General features: G+C 39.7%; 1 protein-coding gene across 1 annotated transcript in view; it reads left to right on the top strand.

Moving 5' to 3' along the window:
* Positions 1-25,467, top strand: part of LOC111153078 (kinesin family member 13B) — a 204,417-nt gene that overhangs the window by 96,263 nt on the left and 82,687 nt on the right. Inside the window, exons 13-19 of the mRNA XM_022511878.1 lie at positions 1,258-1,368; positions 4,258-4,392; positions 13,948-14,078; positions 18,344-18,430; positions 20,380-20,570; positions 21,278-21,488; positions 22,402-22,564. Coding sequence (XP_022367586.1) covers positions 1,258-1,368; positions 4,258-4,392; positions 13,948-14,078; positions 18,344-18,430; positions 20,380-20,570; positions 21,278-21,488; positions 22,402-22,564 — 1,029 coding nt within the window. The remainder of the gene's footprint in view (positions 1-1,257; positions 1,369-4,257; positions 4,393-13,947; positions 14,079-18,343; positions 18,431-20,379; positions 20,571-21,277; positions 21,489-22,401; positions 22,565-25,467) is intronic.

Here is a 25,467-nt window from a genome sequence, read left to right as displayed (position 1 = left end):
GCTCTCTGCTTGGCCGGGAGCCTGCTTCCCTTCCTCTTTCTCTGCCTCTCTCTCTCTGCCTGTCTCTCTGCCTACTTGTGATCTCTGTCTGTCAAATAAATGGATTAAAATTTAAAAAAAAAAAAAAGATTCTCTCTCCCTCTCCCTCTGCCCCTCCCACTCATGCTCTCTCTCTCAAATAAATAAATCTGGAAAAAAAAAAAAAAGAAATACCCATCAGTTTAGAGGTGCTCTATTTCTACTACCCTTTGTATATTCTGTGATGTATGGTGTTTATGTTCCTTTACTGAATTTGAAACCTGTACAGTTCTAACCTACAACCAGATGCTCATCCTCTTTTTCAAAGGTGAAATAAAATACTAGATTCAGGATCTCTAGCTTAATTAGTATTCTATTCCCATGATCAGCCCTGTGGGACTCTTTCCTGGGATTGGGACCATAGCCCTTTTCTTTTTTATAACCTGTTTGCTGGTAGTAAGTTGGTAAAATACATGGTCAAAACAATTGTCTTGGTCATATTTTTGCCCTTTGAAATTTATCTTTTTTTTACAGGGATAATTTTACAGTTCATCAGGATTCTTTGAAATTTTCTTTCCATCTTCCTGGTATTAATACCACTGTTCAGTTTACAACATGTGCAGATTTCATCTGTATATACTTGAATCAATAGCTGAAGTCATGAGTAGAGACTAGAATGAATCCCATATATGAGTCTAAATATACAGACCTATTGGGATTTAAAAATAAGCCATTGAGAGCTTAAATGTTCTGTCTCTCTAAATATAATTAGATCTTGGGGTGCCTGGGTGGCTCAGTCATTAAGCATCTGATTTCAGCTCAGGTCATGATTCCAGGGTCCTGGGATGGAGCCCTGCATCAGGCTCCCTGTTCATTGGGAAGCCTGCTTCTCCCTCTCGCACTCCCCCTGCTGTGTCCCCTCTTGCTGTCAAATAAATAAATAAATAAATCTTAAAAAGAATAAATGTAACTAGATCTTCACAGTGACAGTAGGTTGGAAGAACACAGGTGAGTCTTCCTTTCAAGCCCATCTTGGGTAACTGAGTGAGCTTGTGGGATGCATAGAGTCTGGTTGCTGTGTGTCAGTCCCATTCATCGTTCTGGCTTAGGTAGATCAGAGAGGTCGGTGAATTATAGAGCTGAGAGCAGCCAGATTGTTACTATTATCCTTTTGGATTTAGTTAATGCTTTCTTCAGGGCATGGTACAGACATTTCATGAAATAAACATTTTCTTATAGGCAATGAAATCTCCAGAACTAAAAGACCGACTAGAAGAATCAGAGAAGCTAATCCAGGAAATGACTGTGACCTGGGAGGAGAAACTGAGGAAAACCGAGGAGATTGCACAGGTTCGTGCTTCCTAATTAAAGCAAGAGAAAGCTCGTGGCAGTTTGTGCAATGCTATTTACGGCGTTTCTGGTTCCTTTTTTGATTTTTAGCTTTGAAGATGGCAAATCTAGCACCAGTAATAAGAAAGTAGATCCAAGAGTCTATTTCACAAAGTTAATTTAAAGGCTAAAGAAGACATAATTATAATTAGTAGTTCATTATGTAAGAAATATACTTAGAGACATAAACATTTTTTAAATGAAGTAGCTACTTTGTAGTCTCTGACTCTAAACCCCCAATTCTATTAAGTGCTTTGCAGTCCTAAGGAACTGAACCATACTACAAAATTATTAGTGGCAGATACTCGGTTATAAGCCTCTGGCTTTATTATGACAACTTAATAAAAGTAATATGAAATACCTAAATCTGAGCTATCTGTTGTGTTTAAAATACTTAATAGAGGTAGAGTTGTGCAATTTTATGGTGGGAACCTTAGCATTTGGAAAGAATCCTAAATGTCCAGTTGTCTACTTAGTAAAAGACTTGCTCCATGGCATTCCTTTTAGGTAGGTATTCAGTCTCTGTTTTAGGAATATACATGGTAATGTGGAGGCCAGTCCCCTGTTGAGCAATCTTTTCATGATTGGACAGCTCTGATGACTCCAATAGTAGCTATTTAATCAGAATCTTTTATTCTTTCATTTCCATTCATGGTCCTTAGTTTGTTCTTCAAAGCTAAGAGAATGGGTGTCCCACATACATACAGTAAGTGAAAGTAATAATAGCAAATATGTATTACGTACACTGGGTTAGGCCCTATGCTAAGTACTTTTAAATAGAGTATTTTATTTAAGCCCCCCAACAGTCCTACAAGACAGGGACAGTCATTACCCAGATATTTAAGGTAACCTCTGCCTTCTTCCCCTCCTTTTCTAAAGTTAAAACTCTCTAGTGTTTTCAGCTCTTCCTCATATTAGTAAATACACAGAACTTGCTACTTTTGTCACCCAGCAGGTTCCATCTTTAAATGTGCTGCCCAGAATCAATGTGTACATCAGATATTGTAGGATGGTACTACTATTATGTAACAGAAAGTGGATGTTATATTAGTGCAGACTAATTTTTACATGTTTTTTATTATCATCATTTCCAAAATAGATAAAAACAGGAGAAGAGTATAATGGATCCACTTGTGGCATCATCCAGTTTCACTGAGATCAACATATGACCATCTGGTCTTATCTGTAACACTGAGTTATTTTAATGCATATCCTTCAAATTACAGAGAAGAGAATAGTCCAGTGTATGAACTTTATTTCTCATTTTATACTCACTTTTTGTTTTTCATAAATTATAAGTCAGTCTAATAATTACCCAACTTAAAACTAATTTGTGTGAGCCTTTTTGAGCTACTCCAAAAGTAAACATTGACTTTGAAATGGTATTGTATTTGCATTGCTTTGCTGATGGAAGGCAGGGTAGGTCTAAGTGAAATTGCGTTGCTAATGCTGGTAAATTGTTATCATTAGCATCTTTCCTTACTTAACTGTTCTCTTCCTCCATCCGATGTCCCTTTTGAGGAAGGTGCCTGATTTTATCCAACACTTCATTTAACACCTTATCTTTGCAAGCCTCGAGGCTTTCTGCTGCTGAGCTTGCTTCTCCTCTCTCATGGAAAAAGACCTGGTCTGTTGGTCACTGACCTTTTTGCAGAAGAGACTAGCATTTCCCAAAATGCATTTCTGGCGGTATAGCCACCAGTTGTTAATAAGTCTTCTGGGAAGAAAAATGGTCCATGGTCAGATAACTTTGGGACGGTATCCCTAAAAATAGCAGAATCCTCAGGCTGTAATTCAGTTGTACTGCAAACTTACTATGTGGCCTTACTAAAATGACTTAGCTTTTCTTGTCTTTCCTCAGAATCAAAGGCTTTTGGTGGCTGTGACTCATTATCACTTGCTATTTATGTGTAGTCAAAGACCCCCTGCTCTGCCCCTATTCATATACCTTAATCTTAGACTACTGGTTGCAGGAGTCTATATCCCCCTCTGTGTATACCTTTGTATATCGTTTGGATTCAGAGACAGGTAGGCACAAAGAAGAAAGGTTCATATTCTTAGGAAAATAATACTTGAATGCATATGCAATTTTTATTTTGATACATTCACAAGATTAACATTTTGAGCCGTCACTGTGTATGACGCACTGTGCTAGGTGCTAGGAATTCACAGTGGATGTATGGGATCCCTGCCTTCATAGAGAAATAGTCAAGTAAACAAGTATGAGTTACCAAGTATGAGAACAAGTATGCTTCAGATAGAAGAGACAGGTGTAAAATCTGTTTAGCTAGGGAGCGCATTCTTGATCCTTTCAGGAATCTGGAAGAGTTCCATATAACTCTTTGAGAGTATATAAGCCTTTGAGAGTAGGAACGGTAAGACATGAAGATGGAGAGGAAATGGGCCAGATTGAGGGCCTGTGGACTTTGTTGAGGGAGTTGGCTTTTATCCTGGCTGGGGATTCACCGTGGCTGTCGGGCAAGAGAGTGTATTAAAAATTTGGCCTTATGGAAAGATTATGTTTGGTAAAACAGCTTTGCTCAGATGTACAGAATTAAACGAGAGAGACAAATTTAAGATGTTAGGTATTTTCAAGAGTGAAAATTGAGAACTCAGTAGAATATTTGGTTGCTATTGGTAATGCCTTTATTTCCTCAAAATAAAGTTGCAGTTAACAAGGTAAAATAACATATAGTTTGGAAAGAGAAAAAATGCAGTGATCTATAATACCAGGTCCTAAGATAACATACTTTAATTATACAGTTATTTAATAATTATTCCAATGTACGACCTTTTATATCTTGCTGTATCAATAGTTATGGAATTAATAGTTCTCTAATACATTTACAGGAGCGACAGAAACAGCTTGAGAGTCTTGGAATATCTCTTCAGTCTTCTGGGATTAAAGTTGGGGATGATAAATGCTTCCTTGTTAATCTGAATGCTGATCCTGCTCTGAATGAACTTCTGGTTTATTATTTAAAGGTGAGGTAACAGGCTTTGCTACCATTTCCTGCAACAATATAGAACAGTGTTTCATAGTATTTTTTTAGACTTGGAGAGCCATGCTTATTCCAAAATAATGAGAATTAGCAAATTGTTTAAATTGAAGTGTAGAAAATCTTGAGTTTCTGAGACTAATTTCCCTTTTTATTTGATTTATTTTTAAGATTTATTTATTATTTTAGAGAGAGAAATAGAGTGGGTGTGGGGAAGGGGCAGAGGAGAGGGAGAGAGAGAATCTCTAGCAGACTCCCTGTTGAGCACAGAGCCTGATGTGGGTCTCCATCCCACAGCCCTGAGATCACCACCTGAGCCAGAACCAAGAGCTGGATTCTCAACGGACTGAGCCATCCAGGTGCCCCTGGAATTAGTGGCTCTTTTTAGTCTTCGAGTGATGTAATTTAACCTAGTAATATAAAAAATAATATTCTGATGTTACTTTCAAGAAATTAAGTAACTTTAGCTACTATTATTGACTGTGATTTATACCATGGAATTAAGTAGATAACTTTAAAGCTTAAAGAAGAACTTTTAAAACTAAATGATTTATTAGTAGACTGAAGCTTTCGTGGTTTATATGAAGCACACCTTTTTTGTGAGTGGTTAGATTATAAAAGGAAATTTTTATTTATTAATTTTTTTAAAGGAAATGTGAATGGAAGTTATGGTTTAGGGCCACCTACTATGAATTTTGTGTTCCAGTACTTTAGGGAAATTTAAGAATTTGGATTATCAACTTATAAAAAAAAGAATAGGTCACTTAGAGACCGAGAGGGTCAGAGTATGGAACAGAAAAAAACCCAAATAGTGATGTACATTGAAACCTGAAATTGTGGGACATATCAGGGAGGCAAGAGACAACTTTAGAATGAGCCGGAATTCTGAGCCACTACATAAATTATGAGGAGCTCACAATCGCCTTGTCATGCCCAGAGCATAAATGAGTTAGGTAATGGACTATACGATTCTGACATGTGGTTAATAAATACTAGGAGGAAATCCTCCCCCCCCTTATAATATAGGCACTTATATAGTAGGTTTAACTAAGATGACTAGGAAGTTAAAGATGAGCTGGTAAAGTGTTTACTGTTGTAAAATTAAAAAAAACAAACAAACATGTGGCTTCGTGTCTAGGAAGACTAAAGAATTCATGACACATTAGCTAGTTTCCCAGTTTTGATCAGAGATATCCTGGCATAATTGGTTTGTGTTATTTTGATAACACCCCTTATTAATGAGTATCTGATGCCATGTTTTATTATGCTATGAATTAAATCACGTTTTTGATACATATAGCTTGTGTGCGCTCTCAGGTGTTGCACTCGGGTGGGAGCAACATGAGAATAGCAGGGAGATGACCTGCGTTTTTGTCTGGATGTGTGGTCTCAAGTCCATTGCCCCCTCTGGTCTACAGACTCCTCTATAAATGGGCGCTTTGTCTGGCTACCTCACAGGGTTCCTGTGAGGATTAAATGAGAATTGATATATACAAACACTATGTGAACAGAAGCACTACATACAAATATCAAATATTGCGCATTTATTTGATGCTCTGTGTGGTATCTTATGTATATTATCCTTATCTGTTGAAAAAAGAAGTTTAAATGATCACATCTTATACTGTGTTTCTTAATGATGGTGGCTGCATTTTGCATTAGGGTTTCAGCCGTAGACAGTCATATGCCTCAAGAGAGATGCAGCATAGAATAGGACTCAAATATTCTGCCCTTTTTATTTCTCCGAACTCTGAATTCTTTTTCTTTCTGATGTGATGAAGTTCAAATTGGAACACATAAACACATACGCCCAACAAGAAAAAAACCTGATTCATATCTGTTCCTTAACTATAAAATTAAACAAAGAAACTATTTAAAGACTTTTGGAGAGTAGTCAAAATATTTCTGGTCATCTCGTGTGGAGGTGTCAGGATTCTGTTTCAGATTGTGTGGTCAACCCTGTTTTGGCAGAGTTTGAGGCAGTGTTGATTTCTTGACTGCCCAAGCTCACCCCATGACAAAAGCATATTCATGACCAAGCACATTCAGAAGGATGAGCTCAGTCCAAGAACAGTTTTTTGCTTCAGTAAAGTGATACCATGATGTGGGAAGGAGGAATTTGGAGGCTGAGCATTTTGTTTTGTTTTGCTTTACTTTCTTCTTTCCTTTGAATTCCGAAATCAATTTAGGTGCTGGGCATATGACTTCACATCTCTGGGTGATTTTCAGCACCCCATCTATAAAATGAGGGCACTAGATTAAATGATCTCTAATGTTTTTTCTAATTCCAAGTGGTCTGAGTCTCTTCCAGAACAGAATCGTCCATTTATTTGTTTGGTCTGGAACTGGCAGGGTTAGGGTATGGTGGCCAAACCATAGATGGAACATAACTCCTGAGATGATTTCGCATCTAATTTGCATGCATGGGCAGTCTCTGCCTTGCATGGCTTCAACACGCACAAATTCCAGTTACCACAATTTAGTAAATAATGTTGATGCCACTGCTGTTCATGAGATTCTACATATGCAGCCAGAGAAACTTAGTGAGGGTGAACTTACTGATGTAAGTTATGAAAGTGTGACGAGAAGGATGAAGATGTCCCAAAGGGAGTGACACCAGAGAAAACTTCCCATTGAAGGAGGCCTTGGAGGTATTTTGTAGCATCTGGACACAGAGGTTAAAATGGTAGATGCTTAGAAAGGAGTATCACAGTTTGCCAAGGAACAGAAAACATGCTCACTCCATATTGTAAGTTATATACCTATACAGAGAAGAAGAAGGCAAGCAGTGTTCAAACTACTCTTGATAAGTTTTTCACAAAGAAAATATTTTATATTTCAATGTGTCTAATATTCTAAATTATAGTAAACTAAATAGTTTTACTGTTTTTTCATTTCCTTATATATTGTAGCAGTAAGAGAATTCTTAATGTTTTTACAGACATTTAAGAAAGTCACAGAATAGGGGCATCTGGGTGGCTCAGTTGATTAAGCCTCTGCCTTTGGCTCAGGTCATGATCTCAGTGTCCTGGGAACCTGCATCAGGTTCTCTGCTAAGTAGGGAGCCTGCTTCCACCTCTCCCTCTACCTGCCTCTCTGCCTACTTGTGATCTCTCTCTCTCTGTGTCAATAAATAAATAAAATCTTTTTTTAAAAAAAAGTCATATAATTGTGGTTTTCCCCATTGATTATTAAGATCTCCTTGCAAAAAGTTATTTTTACAACTCTGTGTTCTCAGGTAAAGCAAGGATTGCTTGTGATTCTGAGATGGTCTTGGAGACTTCTATCCAGTAACAGCCAAGCTTCTAGGGGGAAGCTTCTAGAGGGAAGAACTGCTTCCCCCACCTTAAAAACATGACGCTAGTTATACACTTTGTTTTCTGAAGAGTTTTATAAACACTTATTAGAAAAAGAGGGGGGAATCCGTGCCCAAATCCCAACATGTAGAGATGACCTCAATTAGTATTTAATAGTTTTATCACTATTCTCTAGATCTATTCCTATATGTATGTCTTTGGACTTAGAGTGATACATATTTTTACATTACAGAAATGGTATCATAGTATGATTGATTCTCAGCATGCCTTGGAATTATCCACCGAATCTTTCAGGAGGGCTATTTTGCTGATGGCAGTTCTGCATCTGCTCTTCACAAGTCAGCTATTAATGGCCTGGGAAACAAGGTTGATTCTGAAGGATTTGGGGGCAAATTTTACATAGACACACTCAGTAAGGATTCATACCTTGATAAGTGATTCAGCAGCAGCTTGAAAAGACATGTTGCTCATATCATTGAAAGTAAACCATCTGTTGGTATCTTGCCCAGTATTCAGTCGCTGACTGAGGGGTTCAGAATGGCCGAGGCACCAGCCAGACAGTGTTTCTGGAGCTGCAGGTTAGGTTTCAAGGAGCCCAAGATGAGTAAGATAGGTAGGGCACATTAGGAGTTCTTGGGTGGGCAGCAGTTGGACCCCTGTGGTTTAGGGCTTGAATTCATAAAAGATGGGCAGGTACCTTCCTGCCTTTTTCACCTCAATTCCAGAACAGCTGTCTTCGGAGTCTTGGTTCTGTTAAGCCAGCATGACTTATTAAGGAATTTTGATTATTTAGATATGTGAGCAGTAACAAGTATTTTTCTCCTTAGTGCCCTTGATACTTGCTTACCTTTTCCTTCAGAAATTATCTGAGGATGCTGATAAGTCTGAGGAACCTCATAGGCTTTACTAATATGCTGCTTTTCCTTCTTGTAGGCTTGGAAAAGCTTGCCCTGTGAAATACTTCACTAGTGGACAATTCCTGTCTCTCTTCATCTTCCTTTCTCTCCTCCCTCATTTTCACGTCCCCTTCTTCCTCTGTCTCTTTCTCTTTCTCCTTTAGGATTTAGTGGATGAAAGGGAGATTCTTAAAAAAGCTACATAAATAGTTGATCTATAAAGGAAGCAAGGTACTGTAATTCATAGAATAGTTAATTAATCATCTCCAGTGAAATTAAATTTAAATGGATGAGGAAAGATTAAAAGGCCATTTCTAGCCTTTGGCTGTTTCTGAGATTTTAAAATCTAGTATTTTATATTTGTTAAATTTTTCCTGAAAACTAGTATACTTTAAGAATCATTATATTCAGGGGTGCCTGGGCAGCACGGCTGGTTGGGCATCCAACTATTGGTTTCAGCTCAGGTCATGATCTTGGGGACATGGGCTTAAGCCCTGCGGCCTGTGTTGGGCTCCATGCTTGAGGCAGAGTCTGCTTGAGACCTTTTCTCTCCCTCTGCCCCTCTCCCCCGGTGCATGCACTCTCTTTCTCTAAAATAAACAGTCTTTAAAAAAAAAAAAAGGCATGTATCACATCGAGATGGAAAAGCTACCACTGATTAACTTTATCTTATTTTGATTACCTTGTACTTTCATAGCACTTATTAGATAAACCTCTGCACCAACCTATGATAAGTTTATTTTTTTCCTCATGAGTATTTTTATTGCATTGCTTAGAGCAAAATAGGAGGAATTTACCAAAAAGCTTATTGTCCAACTTGTTTAAACATCAAACAGTAAGGCTTTGGCAGATTGAGCTTTTAGGGCTCAATGTTTTAGATTCCAGCCAATCATCATCCAAATCAGAATAGATTATAACCTCAAATGAGAGATTTAAGTTGTCTCTGAGATTGTAAGCACCAGAATTGGGACTTTGTCTTTCTTTTATCTCTAGCCATTCAGTGCCCATCTTTTAATACATGTTCAGTGTAATATTTGTCGAAAAAGTGAAGTTTTCCTTCTAGAATTTGGATTAGACCTTTATATGCTTGTGTTCATATCTTATCTCCAGTAATTTTTAATTCAGTCTATGACCAGATACTTAGCGTCTGCCATGTATCATATGCTGTGCTCTTTGTTGGCAAAGATGCAGGACTCCTGTAAAGGTTGTTGTCTAAATAAAGGGAAAAAACCATTTGTGCCACAGGTAGTAAAATGTGGTATGCACTCTGAATATAATCAGGGTTCAGAGAAGGGAGAAGTAGGTGTCACTTAATGGTGAAACTTTCAAGTAGATGATGAAGCTAGACCTGGGTATTTAAGACACTCTCATTTAGATGAAGGGAAGAGGAAGCATTTCAGGCAAAGAGAACAAGAGCAAGGGCACAGATGGGGGCCTGAACCTGTGTACAGTTGGAGATGGTAGTAGGAGTTGGTTCTACGCTCAAACTCCAACCTGGAATATATAGCTCAGGGCTTACCTCCACTTCTACCAAAGTCACTATTAGGACTCTTTCTAGAATTTCTTACAGGAGGAGAAAAGAGATTATATGTGGAAATGGCCTAAGCCAAGTGTTTTGGGGGATTTTTCCTTCTTTTTTAGGTGGTCTTGGGCCCTTTTTCTCTGTAGACTTTGTTTTAAGATTTTATTATTTTTAAGTAGTCTCTATACCCAATGTGGGCTTGAACTCAAAACCCTTAGATACAGAGTCACGTGCTCCTCCAGCAAGCCAGCCAGATACTTTTTCCCTCCTTTTGGAACTTCTCTCACCATGGGATTGGTTTTGTAAAGACAGGGTGGGAAGAACCAAAGTGGGGAATGGAGACAGGCATGAGATAGATTCCTCAGGCCTGCTACTGAACATCATAAAGCATTACTTATAGTTTCTACACAGTAAGTCTTGTTCTCCAGATTAGAAAAGTCTGGGGATTGGCTGGGAAGCCTCACCCAGTAGTGGGGAGTAAAGGTTTATGTGGCATGTCCTCTATATTATGTACACTCCTTGGGGATTGGATAGGATACCATGGGACAGCTCGATCCCAGCTCCATGTTGCCTTAGAAACACCACTGCAGTATAGTTGAGTGAAGAAACCCCTAGAAGAGGGGAAATGAAAATACTAGTGGGGAGGGGCCCTTTTTATGAGATTGAGGTCCCAGAAGAGATGGGAAGCACTGGGACCCACAACATAATTAGAAGAGTTACCAGCAAAGGAGAGAGAGAATAGTCTTCCTTTGAGTCTGAAGGAAGTGATTGTTCATTTATTTTTCTTTTGAATTTATCTAATGCCTAATTGTGCCACACTTATGTTAAGTGATTGGATTACAGTGGGGAGTGGGTCAAACTGTTCTCTGCTTTTTTCCAAGCTAGCGGCGTAGGTAGGTACTAAGCCCCAACAGTCAGTGCTAAGTAAGGAATTGAAATAGGAGAGTAATGGGGTGGTTATTTCTGATTATCAGTTCGGGATATATCTCTCTGAGAATGTGCCCTTTAAAGGTGAGATAGAAGCGATAAGAAACTACCAATATCAAGGTCAGGGGGAAACATTTCAGACCAAGGAAACTGCCTGTGTGCTCAAAGGACTGATAAAAGGCTACGGTGGCCTTATCTTGCTCCAAAAGAAGGGGGAGTGGCAGGAGCTAGAATAGGAGAGATAGGCAGGGCCACATCTCTGGGTGTTTTCTTTTTTTTTTCCTTCAAGATTTTATTTGAGAGAGAGAGAGAGAGCATGAGAGGGGAGAAGGTCAGAGGGAGAAGCAGACTCCCCATGGAGATAGGAGCCTGATACAGGACTCGATCCGGGGTCTCTGGGACCATGACCTGAGCTGAAGATAGTCGCCCAACCAACAGAACCACCCAGGAGTACCTCTGAGTGTTTTTTGTAAGCCTGGATAAGAATTTGGACTTCATGGAAACCATTAGAGGGCTTTAAATAGGGAGATCACATGATCTGCCTGTGTGCTGGTAGTGGATGGGGTTGGGGGGGTTTAGGATTAGAAGTGGAGGAAATAGCAGGAGGTGTACCCCTGCAGTAGAGCAGGGTAGATGGGGGGAGATAAGCTGATTCTAGATATGTTTTGGAGGGACAGTCTATAGGGATGTTCATATTGACTTGGGCCCGGGGGTAGGCTGGTAAGGGAAGGAAAGGACTCTGTAGCATCAAAGCTTTTTAGCGGACTAACTGGGTGGTGGCAGTAACCACTGTCGGGGAAGGGACTAGATTCATTGGGTGGGGTTGGGGGAGCAAAAGTTCTGCTTCGGGCTTTTCACTTTGAAATGTCTCTAGACACTCAGATGTCATTTAGAATGACATTTAGATGCTTTGAAATGGCTTTAAGCAGGGCAGCTGGGTGACTCAGTCGATTAAGAGTCTGATCCTTGGTTTCTGACCCTTGGTTTTGGCTCAGGTCGTGATCAGGCTCCTCAGGCTCCGGGCTCAGGGGAGAATCTGCCTGAAATTCTTTTCCCCTCTGCCCCCGTCTACTCCTCCCTCAGCTTGGGAGTGCGTGACTGGCTTACTTACATACATAGATAAGTTAATACATGCATACATACATACATACACATAAATAAAAATAAAACCTTAAAAAAATGTCTTTAAGCATCCAAGTAGGCAAGAAATAATAGTGAGACTAGAATAGTGATAATAGAGGCAGGAAAATAATGGAACTGAAGTCTAGCTTCTGGCTGGTGATTTAATTTATTTAAAGACTGTAGCCTTCAAGAGGGGTCTGAGGACCCAGAGGGGGTCGTGCAGGACCAGCCAAGAAGGTCCTTGCCTTCACGCAGGACAGAAATCAAATGGAAGCCAAGAGGAAGAGAGTGGAGTTTACCAAAGACCTAGAGAGAGTGCAAGATACGGACAAAGCACCTGTGAAACTCAGAACGCAAAGGAGAATGTCCTCTTTGCTTGGGGCCTGGGGTTTTTATTGAGGATTGTGTCTTATCAGGCATCCAGTAACAGAGAGGAGTGTTTAGGTGTCCTCCATAGTAAGCCACTTATGCCCTGGAGCCAGAGATCTTGGTGAGTCATTGGTCTTGGTCGCTCCTTAGATGGTATTTATTGTGCTGGAAAACTCCAAAGAAATCATTAACTCCTTGACCTTTACAAGGAGAACATACATTATTTGTTCTATAAGTATGTGTATGTGGGCGGGGGGTTGTAGGCCCTTGCAAGAGTAGAGGCAGGAAAGGAGCAAAAATAGCAGTTTTTCATTGGGGTCCTTTTAGTTTCCCTGTTTCAACAGTATTTAATACCCATGCAACTGGATAAAGTCATCATGATCAGAGGTCAGCCTTCCAACGACCAGATCTAGTTCCCTGCCTGCTTCTCTGTGGCCTGGGAGCTAAGAATGGTTTTTACATTTTTTAAATGGTTAAAAAAAAATTACAAGAATCACAGTATTTCAGACACGTGAAAATTATATGCAGTTCAGATTTCAGTGTTCATAAATAAAGTTTTACTGGAAAGTAGCCGTACTTGTTATTTGTGTGTTGTCTGACCATCTTCACACTACTAGACAGAGTTGAGTGGTTGCATATGGCTTGCAAAGCCTAGCATATTTTGTGTCTGACTGTAGATCTAGGTGTATGAAAGGAGAAGGTGGCTTAGGGACACATCCCAGTGTTATCAGTGTTTAAGTATGTACAGTCCTTAAGTGTTGAAGTGCGTAAGAGGGAGCTTGATTTTTATATCGGTTTCTCAGTTGCCAGCCAAAACAGCAAGGCTGGTGACTGGGGCTTCAAGAATTGAGTAATTGTGGCTCTACAGTAGGAACAACACAGCCATCATATCTTCTTTGAGGATTAGGGAGACCATGGGATTCATAAAGTAATTTTAATCTTTTCAAACTCCTTAGATTTGAATAGCTTTTTATCTTTGTAGTTGATCATCTTGATTGAGGCCAGGTTAGTGATGTACAACTTAAGTAACTGTAGTTTTCAGACCAGTATTTTTGGTGCATTATTGACTCATGCCTCATGCTCTGAGAGTAGTATAAATTTGAGATCAAGATCACAATGGAAAATAATGTAATATAGACATTAATATGAAACTATAGTTTTAGTTTTGAAAGGTATAACTCAACTTAGTGCATTATTCCTTATAAGGAAATATACCTTATAGAATATATTTCAGAGAAAGCCAGAAATTCCCCCTACCCCATTCCATTTGCTTCAAAGAACCTTTTTGCTAATGTAATGGATCAACGTAAGAGGGCTCAGAGGAGATGATTTCAGTTTTTATACATGTAAGAATACAGTATTAATCAGTGAGTTTGATTCTTTTCTAGGAACACACATTGATAGGCTCAGCAAATTCCCAAGATATCCAGCTATGTGGCATGGGAATTCTTCCTGAACATTGTATTATAGACATCACAGCAGAAGGCCAGGTCATGCTGACTCCTCAGAAGAATACCAGGTAATGTACTTTAATTAGTGTCAATGTCACAATAATTTTTAAGAGGAACAAAGTACACTAGTTGTGGGTGTTATAAGCATGTTTGGCCTTTGCTTTTAAGTTCACTTAATAAGCTATCCAGTTAGTTACCAAGACCTTTACATTGAACTTTTTAATAGCCCTTAAACCCATCTCTCCTCTCTATACTCACTACTGTGGCCTTGTTTAAATAAGACCCTCATCAAATCTTGATTGGAACTATGCCAACACTCTAATCTTTTTCCTGGGTCACTTACCATACAGCCAGATGGCTTTTGACTAATTTTTTTTGAAGATTTTACTTATTTATTTGTCACAGAGAGAGAGCAAGTAGGGGGAGCAGCAGGAAGGTGAGCGAGGGAGAAGCAGGCTCCTCACTAAGCAGGGAGCCTGATGTGGGGCTCGATCTCATGACCCCAGGATCATGACCCAAGCCAAAGGCAGACACTTAACCAACTGAGCCACCCCAAGCTTTCTACTATTTTTTATATAAAATTCCTTACATCCCTCCTATTTGTCTCCTATTCCTCTGTGTCTGTTGTTCTTTTGGGCAACTGACTTGTATTTGACCTTCAAGACTAAGCTCTGCCATTGTCAACTTTGGAGGAATTCCCTGTTTGGTCTACATGAAGGGCCCCTAGTATATATTCCCTGTACACCTTATGCTTCCTCTTATGTTAAGACTTAATATTGTATTCTTTTTCTAAAAAACTTTATTTTTTAAGTAGTCTCCATGTCCAGTGTGGACCCTAATGTGGGGCTTAACTTCATGACCCTTAACTTCATGACCCTGAGATCAAGACCTGAGCTGGAATCAAGAGTCAGATACTTAACCAACTTAGCCATCACACTGTGTTCTTGTGGGCTGTTAACCTTTATTATCCCAGTAGACTGTGAGCTCATTGAGGACAGGGGCCTTTCTTTTTTGGTTCTCTCTCCTTAGTATGTAATAGAATATAAGTATATATTATAATATATGTATTATAATATAGTATATAAGCACTCAATAAGTAATGAATGAATGAAGAGATATAATATTATGTAAATTAAATGTTTCTCACTTTGCTTCCTTGAGCTGTGAAGCTGTTATTGCCCTGTTATATAATGGTCTACAACTGTTAATTGACTTAGAGTGATTCTTCAAATGTTGATTCATTTCATTATATGATACTGAATAATCATTAACATCATTACTAATTTTGGGGTGCCTGAGTGGTACAGTTGGTTGAGCATCCGACTCTTCGTTTCAACTCAGGTCATGGTCTCAGGTCATGATCTCAGGGTTGTGAGACTGAGCCCCAAGTTGGGCCCCACACTCAGTGGGCACTGTGCTGGAGATTCTTTCTTTTCCTTTCCCTCTGCCCTTCCCCCTACTCCTCTACGTGTGCTCTTTCTCTATTTCTCTTTCTAAAAATAAATAAGTCATGGGGCGCCTGGGTCGTTCGGTCGGTTAAGGTCCAACTGTCGGTTTCGGCTCTGGTCATGAGCTCACAGTCATGGGAGCCCTGTATCGGGCTCTGCATGGCGTCTGCTTCAGATTCTCTCTCCCTTCCCCCACTGAGTACACTTGCTCTCTTTCTCTCTTTCAAATAAATAAAATTTTTTAAAATAAATAAATCTTCAAAAAATATTATTACTAACTTATCCAAAAAGTCTTTAAATATTGGGAAGCTATCCAGCTCACGGTGAAGGATACAAATGAGGAAGAGGAAAGAACAGCAGAAGCTAGGCCCGGTACTCTCAGCCTGGGCATGCTATTCTCTTATTAAGTAGTCTTACAGAATAACAACCTCAGGCAAGGTTACTCTGAAGCTGTGATAAAATATGACAAAGCAGGCCACATAATAATTTTGTTTCAGCACAGACGAAAACCAAGGTCACTCTGTCACACACCAAATACCAAATACTTTGTCTTGGCTGAGGTGAGTGATTACTTCTTTACTGGTCACAACTTTATTATAATCTTCATTCTAGTCTACCCTCTATAAATCAGATTTTTTTAGAATGCCCAATCCTAAAAGTACTCTTGCCTTCTGAACACATCCAACATGTACAGAGCCCCCCTCTCTCAGACCCTTTGCCAGCTTGTCTGGCTAAAGCCCAAATCCTGCAACAGTCCTTCTGAGCACACTGGTACTGAGACATCCCATGCTTCCTGCGACTGTGTCTTCTCCTGTGCATGAATAATGAGCCCAGCTTGTTCAGCTACAGGAATGCTCCTAGTGGTCTTTGAGTGGAGGACATTGACACAAGTTTCCAAACTTCCAATTCTCACTTGAAATTCACAGCTGGCATTTCCTCGCTTTGTCCATTTGCAGGAAAATGGCTGCCCTAGATACGACTTTATATATGTCTTTTGCTCAGGACAGTAGTCATACTCTGGTGTCAGTGCTTTTTTATGTACTTCTCGTTTTGTCAACCTGAAATGTTTAAAAAGTTGTGAAGGGTCAGGGTTTTTAAAAAGTAATAATTTTTATTGCTTCATCAAGAACATCCTCAAAGGAAAGCTTTTTCAACAATTCTGAGTGCATGGCATGAGTGGTTCAGTGACTACTAGTCATATTTGGTGCCATTGCCTTGGTTTGTGCTAAAACAGCAGTTTTACTCATTGCCGGTATAAATGTCAACACGGTGAAAAGGGCAGGTTAGCATTATTATAAAAATAGCTTTGATCTTGAGGACCCCACAGGACCCCACAATGGCTTGAAAACTCTTATAACCATGCTTTTATTTATTAATTATGGCTTAATGGCTGTAGCTTTTAAAAATTAGCCTCTATATGTTTCCCTTTAATTGAACTCCTCATTATATTTAAGGAATTGTGTCATAAAAGCTGAAATCTGCTAATTTTAGTAGGTTCCCTCTTGTTACAATTTTTGAGTTCATGCTTTGAATAATCAGACTATAGGAGGACCAATTACTTATAGTGTTTAAAAACCTACATGGTAAGTGAAATCCAGATAGCCAGAGTAGGATTTTATGTATATGCATATATATAAAAAGTAACTAGCAATATAAAGCCAGTTAAGTGCTTTAGGACAGTACAGAAACTAACACCATAGGCTGGAGTGATGAGCAGCTTTTATAGAGGAAGCGGAAACCAGCTGGGCTTTGAAAGCTGAGTAGAACTTGGTAGGGGGATGGGGAGGAATGGGAATGCTGTTCTAGGTTGCAGGACTGGTAAACCTGGTTTTGAAAGAGGAGTCAATTAAATTAATCATGTTTAGTGGACAGCACCTAAACGTTTTTTTTTTTTTTTTTTGGCTGGAGTTGAGAATTTGCTAGAGGGGGAAGAGAAAGAGAGAGATAAACAGGGCTTCCTTTTGTAGGGCCTTAAGGGTCAAGATAAAGAACTTGACCTTTATCCCGTATCTAAGCAAATTAGTCCTTTATCCCGTATCTAAGCAAATTAGTCCTTCAGGAGGAGAGAGGCTTGATGAAACTGGTATTCCAGGAACATCAGTCTTAAAATGGTATGCGTAAGTTTTGTTTTTTTCCTGCACCTGCAAATTTTGCCCTTTATATCCTTCTATCCACCCCTCTGTTGAACTCCATTGTCAAGGTAAGTAGTCAGTGGGGTGCCTGAGTGGCTCCGTGGGTTAAGTCTCTCCCTTCAGCTCAGGTCATTGATCTCAGGGTCCTGGGATCGAGCCCCACATCAGGGTCTCTGCTCAGCGGGGAACCTGCTTCCTCCTCTTTTTCTGTCTGCCTCTCTGCCTACTTGTTATCTATCTCTCTGTCAAATAAATAAAATCTTAAAAAGATAAGCAGTCAAGTGGACCCTATAAATCTTTTATATATTGATAGGATATGAATGTTTTTCTGTGCTCTAGGAAGTTAGAGAAGAATTTAGCACAGGTCTCATTTTTTCTATTTCTAGAGTCTAGTTGGTTGCTTGGCTCTTATTATTCATGTAGATTGGACATACTCATTTGAGTTGTAATGTACACTGCTTCCAGCTTTTTCCTGTTGACTATAATGGCTCCATATTTACTCCTTAATATGCTGTATAACAAATTCGGAATTGTGAAAAATAGAGGATAGTAATTTATTATACTTAGTACTGTAAGCATTTCTCAGCAGAGAAGTAAATACAAATAGTAAAATTCACTGAGGGCAGGAGAATTGATTATTTTGGGGAATTGATTATTTCTTTTTCCCTAGTAACTAGATCTCTATAGTATTGGGTAACTAAAGGAGAAAATAAGATAATCATTGTTTGCTTGTTTAACCTCTTCTCCCCTCAGAACATTTGTAAATGGCTCTTCTGTATCTAGTCCTATACAACTCCACCATGGGGACAGGATTCTCTGGGGAAACAACCACTTCTTCAGGTATGACATTATTCATGGCTCTTAAAGAGAGATTATTAAGATTATACTCTGAAACAGAAGAATGTATGGTAAGAATGTTAAGGTAAACTTAACTCCATAAAAAGTATACGTTGTTTTGTACATATATATTTACTGACTGTTAATGGTTTGTTTACTATATGCTTTGAACCTGAGAGACATATAAACAATACCCTCAGAGGGACGCCTGGGTGGCTCAGTCTGTTGAGCTACTGCCTTCGGCTCAGGTCATGGTCCCAGGGTTCTGGGATCAAGTCCCGCATTGGGCTCCTTGCTTGGCGGGGAGCCTGCTTCTCTCTGCCTCTGCCTGCTTGTGCGCTTGTGCTCGCTCGCTCAATCTCTCTCTCTTTCTCTGACAAATAAATAAATAAAAATCTTTTAAAAAAAAATACCCTCAGAAAAAATAAGGAGTTTACTTTTTTTTTTTTCCCATTTTATTTCCCAGTGCAAGATGATTGTTTTGCCATCTGGTGTAAGAATTCATTATTTTTTTTTTTTTTCTGACATGCTTATCTTTTTATTTGTTTATGTTTTATTGGAAAAGAGTAGTTGTAGTTCCCGTAGTCATAAAATAAAGTTTGTATTTCATTTAGGAATGTTTTCGGCTGCAGGTAATGGCAGACTTGACTACAATGGCTTAAACAGTTTGTTTCACTGACCAAATAAGAAATCCAAAGGTGGATGGTTGTTGGCATTGGCTAAGCCTCTCAAAACTGTCACAGCAGAAGGCTTGTCACTGTCTCTTTGTCTTAGCATGTCCCTGTGGTCTAAAGACGGCTACACCACTCTAGATATCAAAGCAGCATCCAGGCACATTTGAAGAAAATGAGGGAGAAGGGTGGTGGTACTTAAGCCCTATCTGCTTGATCAGAAAAAGAAGTCTTCCCAGAGCCCCCAGCAACCTTCTATTTTTGTCTTGTTTGGTAGAATTTGCCCCTTAACTACAAGGGAGGCTGAGAAAGTGGCAGTGCTGAGGACTGCACACATTGTTTTCCCTAGAAAACTGGTGTTGGGTTGCTAGGGAAGGGCAGGCTGAGGTTGTACAGAACCACAGACCTGGTTTGTTCCTCTTCCTGTCACTGGTCACCATGCTTGGGACATCAGACTGACTTTTCTTATAGTTAATGGAGATCCTTTGCTTGTAGGCCAGTTGATATTTTGATTACTGGAAAAAGAATTTTCCACAGAGTATCTGGAAAATATTTTTCATTTTTCTCCTTCCCAAACTAAATCAGGTGTAAACTACTTGGATTGGTTTTCAAAGCCTTCCAAGTTTGAGATACGTTGATCTTTCCAGCATTAACTCCCATAACTTCTGCTATGCAAATTTTGTGTGCCTCTGTGTTTTTTCATTCATAATTTCTCCAGAGACTGTGAGAGTTTCCATTTCCACATCTCTTCTCATGCTGTTCCTACTTTTAAAGCTTGGCTCAGGGGCGCCTGGGTGGCTCTGTGGGTTAAGCCTCTGCTTTCGGCTCAGGTCATGATCCCAGGATCCTGGGATCGAGTCCCGCGTCGGCCTCTCCGCTCACAGGGAGCCTGCTTTCCCCCTTCTCTCTCTGCCTGCCTCTCTGTCTACTTGTGATCTCTGTCTGTCAAATAAATAAATAAAATCTTTAAAAAAAAAAAAAAGCTTGGCTCAAATGACTTCCTACTGTGTCATCTTTTCTGTTGTTATTCTAGTGGTCCTCAGCTTTTCTTCAATACCTAGCCTGTCACAGTCATGTGGCCCCAAGTCATATGGTCTGTTGTAATTATTTGTGCATGAGTGTGTGTTTATTTCTACTACCAGAAGATAAAATTCCTGAGTATAGTAATTGCCTTATACTTAGATGGTACCCCCTTGGCATCTAGCAAATGCCAGTGTTTAATGGATGGAATAAGTGCGTATCTTTATTTTTAAAATAATATTCTCTCCCCCCACCCACAAGACTGAATTTGCCTAAAAAGAAAAAGAAAGCAGATCGAGAGGATGAGGAACACGACACGTCCATGAAGAATGATACCAGTTCTGAGCAGCTGGATATAGATGGAGACTCCTCCAGTGAGGTGTCCAGTGAAATCAACTTCAATTATGAATATGCGCAAATGGAGGTTACCATGAAGGCTCTGGGGAATAATGGTGAGCAGATCTGCTGTGCGTTTTAGAATCTTTCTAAAGTCGATGAAAAGTTAAAAATGTTTGTGACTGAGGCCTTTTAAATGTTAACAAAAAAGGAAATCTTTATGTTATTCTCTTTTTTAATTTATTACACTTATAAAAACCTTTCATTCTTTCAGCCTTGAGTACAAATTGCTGCACACTTTGTTCTCATTGATAGAATTTCTCAGGTTTGAAATTTGACTGCCACTGTCACTCTCAGCTTACATGTAGAACATACAGTAAACCTGCTTTTCCTGTGTGGAAGACAGTTTGGCATGTATCTGACAGAAGAGATGATATGAGTAGCGGGAACTAAGGACAACCAAGTTTTGTCCAAACTATCTTCAAGAATCTTCATTTAGGGGCGCCTGGGTGGCTCAGTGGGTTAAGCCTCTGCCTTCAGCCCAGGTCATGATCTCAGGGTCCTGGGATCGAGCCCCACATTGGGCTCTCTGCTCAGCAGGGGGCCTGCTTCTTCCTCCCTCTCTCTGCCTGCCTCTCTGCCTCCTTGTGATCTCCGTCTGTCAAATAAATAAATAAAATCTTAAAAAAAAAAAAAGAATCTTCATTTACTAGTTAGGATGACAAACAGCATAGCAATATAGAACCACATGGGAAATCTATTCTGTTGTACTGTGACCTTTCTTTGATTATCTACCTTTTTTAAAAAAAAAAACCTTGTTTAGATCCAATGCAGTCCATATTGAACAGCCTAGAACAACAGCATGAAGAAGAAAAACGATCCGCGTTGGAGCGCCAGAGGCTTATGTATGAACATGAATTGGAGCAGCTACGACGAAGGCTGTCTCCTGAGAAACAGAACTGTCGTAGTGGGGACCGGTTTTCTTTCCACTCACCCAGTGCTCAGCAGCGATTGAGACAGTGGGCGGAAGAGAGGTAGGCTCCTGGGGCCTTTCGTACGCGTGCATAGCATAGGCTCAACCCTTTAACTCACCTACATAAGATGGTGTGGAGAAATCTAGACATTATTTGATAAAGAATTACAGAATTATATTACGAGAGACTGTTAACACCTTCAGAACCATTTGTATGATCTTTTTTTTTTTTCATTTTTGAGAGAAAAAACAGGAATCATCCATTTATATTGATTTATTTAAAGTTGTCCATGTTCGGTGCTGCCCCATTTTAGTTTGTATGGCTTTTGGATTTGAAAAAATAAGTATTTGTACTTAGAAGTTATACTTTATCATTGTATCATACTTTAGGTTGTGAAGCTTGGGTAGATGCTTTTTAAAAAAAAGGAAAAAAAAAAGAGGTGGTTATCTGGACTGATTAGCTCAGGTGGGTAAAGCATGGTGCTAATGAGATGCAGATTGCAAGCTTGAACTCTATACGGGCTAATTAGCGTTGCACTAAAATTTCTTATCCATGGTTACAGACTGTACTTAACTAACCTCTTGCTATTCAAAGTTTGGTCTGCAGACAGGCAGCATCCCTGTCAGGTGGAGACTGATGGAAGTGTAGCCTGTCAGGCCCCACCCCAGACCTACTGAGTCAAGCTGTTTCGGTTTTCAAGATCCTTGGGTGATTTGTATACACAGTCAAGTTTCGAAGCACTGTCCTAATCAGCGGCCAGCTTGTTACTTGAGCGTGTGCCGGTACTTACAGCGTAGCCCAGATACAAGTGCGTGCATGGATCGGTGTCATTCATATATTCCCTGTGTGCACAAGGCACTTGTAAAGCTTGGGTCGCAGTTTGGCATTAACATATTGTGTACTACATGATATTCCCATGTGCTGCTTGATGGTTATCTCCTCCTTCCCCCACCCTTTTTTTTTTTTTTTAAAGAGAAGCAACGCTGAATAACAGCCTGATGAGGCTGAGGGAACAAATTGTGAAAGCCAATCTGTTGGTGAGAGAAGCTAGTTACATTGCAGAGGAGCTGGATAAAAGAACAGAGTATAAAGTGACCCTGCAGATTCCAGCCTCCAGCCTGGATGCCAACAGGAAGGTGAGGTTGCCGGTAATGGAAGAGACAGACACAACCACTGGAGAAAACTGCTGTCTGTTTCACCAGTATTAAATACCAGTGGGTGTGTCCTCATCCCCACCTACCCTTTCTGCAGTTTGCATCCTTTTGTACTTGTTCTCCTCAAGTAGAATTCATTTGCTTTTAATTCTTTGCCTTTGTGCGTATGTGTCCTTTGTCCACTAGAATATCCTCTCCACCTCCTCCCACCACACCCCACCAATTTATTCCATTCAGCTCCCTTTCATCACTCTGTTTCTGTGATTTCTGGGAAGTCTTTCCTGATGAGTCTTCAGAAAGTGGGGTTTCCCCTTCATTCCTGTGCCATCCTACAACCCTTCTCCTTTAAGTTCCCTGTTTAGTTGATATTTACATGTCATTTTCAGTTGCTAATAGATTGTTCTGCAAAACTGTTTAGTAGTTGTTTCTTGTGTGTATTCACGATCACAAATCTTTTTTTTTTCTCTTGGTATAATGTAATCACCTTAATAAAATGTAGGGGGAAAGCCCCATCAAAATTTTCTATCTTTCCCATCCAGTTGTTTTTGTTATTTAGGCCCTTTTCTAACTCTCAATCATATTCATACATAATTTTGATGGGATATAGAATTTTATATTCAGATAAATATTTTGAGGGATAAATAAAAATATTTTGAGCAAATAAATTTTATATTCAGATAAATATTTTGTTTCTCCCACAGTATTTGATACAGCAAAGCTTTAATGAATGTTTGGGTTTTCTATTCTGATTTGGTAGCAAGGACCACTATCTTTTTCTTGTGGCATCACAGCCTCAGGGTCAGTGTTTTCATAGAGTAGATATTTGGCAAATAGGTTGCTTAATGTTTTGAGTAATACAGTTACCGTAAACGTGATGCACTCATTACTTTATGGAAACTTGCCTTTTGACACATGTTCTGTGTGTGATTTGAACTTAGAACTTTATGTTGCTTATTGGTGTTTGTAGGGCACACCATGGGTACAGTGGGAATCAGACAAAAAGCGGTAGAGGAAAGCCAGTCATAGGCAGAAGGTATATGGCTTAGTTTTCTAGAAGACTGAGCAGAGCAAGGTCTCTTCCATTCTGTAGTGTCTGAGTTGGAAAAATAGAAACATAACCGTTTTATCCCCTTGAAGCATGACTGTCTGTAGCCCTTTTCTGCGTATCCTGGCTCAGGCTTTGTTGGCAAGTGCAACCTTGCTAGCTTCTGGGCAGCCAAGTCAGTTACCTAGAAGTGACACAAGTCGTTTTGGGCTTCTCTGTCTCTCCTAGACACCTGACAGTGTGTTCACGGGACTGTTTGCATGGCTGTTAGAGATGATGCCTATCGCTGGAATCAAGGCAGCCATTGTTAACATGTTAATGGCTACTAATCTACGCTATTATTGATTTAATAGATTAGTATTTTCCGATTTCACCCAGAGAGAGGAGCTGGACAAGGAAGTATTTCTTAAGGAGAGAGTCTTTTTTAACTCAGGCTGGATCTTTCCTCATTTATCCAAGACAACCTTTTGTTTTTGGACCAGAAAAGTTCATTTCAGTTCCTGTCTTGCCCCTGCTGTGAACTCTGTTGTTTGTTCTGGTCTAACTCCTGGCTTTGTACTCCTTTTTCTCTCTCTCACTTTCTCTCTCTCTCTCTCTCTCTCTCTCGTGATTTTGGTAAGAGACAGAAATTTCTTTTTTTACTTTTTTCCAGTTCTTGTTGTAGTTGCTGGAAGGCCAAGTCTTGATGCTGCAGGATATCACTGGCTGCCGTTTCCTCCCTGTTCTAGTATTCTCCACCTGCAGGACCACTCCGTGTGGATCCCTGATGAGCTTTTTGTATTTATTCCCTAGTAGGCTGTGTAGAAGGTAGAAGGGCCTTTAGAGTAGAGAGAATGGCAATTTTTGAGCTTCAGATTTCAGAATCTTTGTTTCATTATGTGCATTTTCTTTCTTTGAAAATGATTATAGGCAAGATGGTAAAGCAGCGTTGGTGTATTTCACAGTTCCTTGAAATTCTGAGTAGATCGATCCAAATAGTTGATAATTATCCAATAAATCTAAACTGATTAGATAACTGATAGATATGTCTCTACACATGGGGTATTTTTATTTTCTTCTTGTGGTTTTAAAAAGTTTAAAAACTGTTTTCATATTAAAAACACATTGCTTTGGGGCGCCTGGGTGGCTCAGTGGGTTAAAGCCTCTGCCTTCGGCTCAGGTCAAGGTCCCAGTGTCCTGGGATCGAGCCCCACATCGGGCTCTCTGCTCAGCAGGGAACCTGCCTCCTCCTCTCTCTCTCTGCCTGCCTCTCTGCCTACTTGTGATCTCTATCTGTCAGATAAATAAATAAAATCTTTAAAAAAATAAATAAATAAAAACACATTGCTTTGGGGTACCTGGATGGCACAGTCGGTTGGGCATCCAACTCTTGGTTTCAGCTCAGATCATGATCTCAGGGTCCTGAGTTCAAGCCTCATGTAAGGCCCTGAGCTCAGTGTGGAGTCTGCTTGAGATTTTTTTCTGCCCCTCTTCCTCTGACCCTCCCACTTGTGTTCTCTCTCTCTCTCTCTAAAATAAATAAAATCTTAAAAAAACCCAAAAAAACCCCAAAAAACGCACCTTGCTTTTACAAGCTGGAAAAACTTCATTAAATTCTAGGTTTTTTTCTGGGGAAATTCACGTAACATAAAATTAACCATTTTAAAGTGAATAGTTCAGGGGTACCTGGGTGGCTCAGTTGGTTAAGAGTCCAACTCTTGATTTTGGTCAAGATTTCAGGGTTGTGAGATTGAGCCCCACTCTGTGCTGGGCACTGAGCATGGAGCCTGCTTAAGATTCTCTCTCTCTGTCTGCCCCTCCCTCCTTCTCTCTTTAGAAAAAAAAGAAAAAGATAAAGTGA

The sequence above is a fragment of the Enhydra lutris genome, unplaced genomic scaffold (genome assembly GCF_002288905.1).
Source record: "Enhydra lutris kenyoni isolate GAN:26980312 unplaced genomic scaffold, ASM228890v2 scaffoldscaffold3, whole genome shotgun sequence".
NCBI lineage: Eukaryota > Metazoa > Chordata > Mammalia > Carnivora > Mustelidae > Enhydra > Enhydra lutris.
This window is presented reverse-complemented; position numbering and strand designations above follow the sequence as displayed.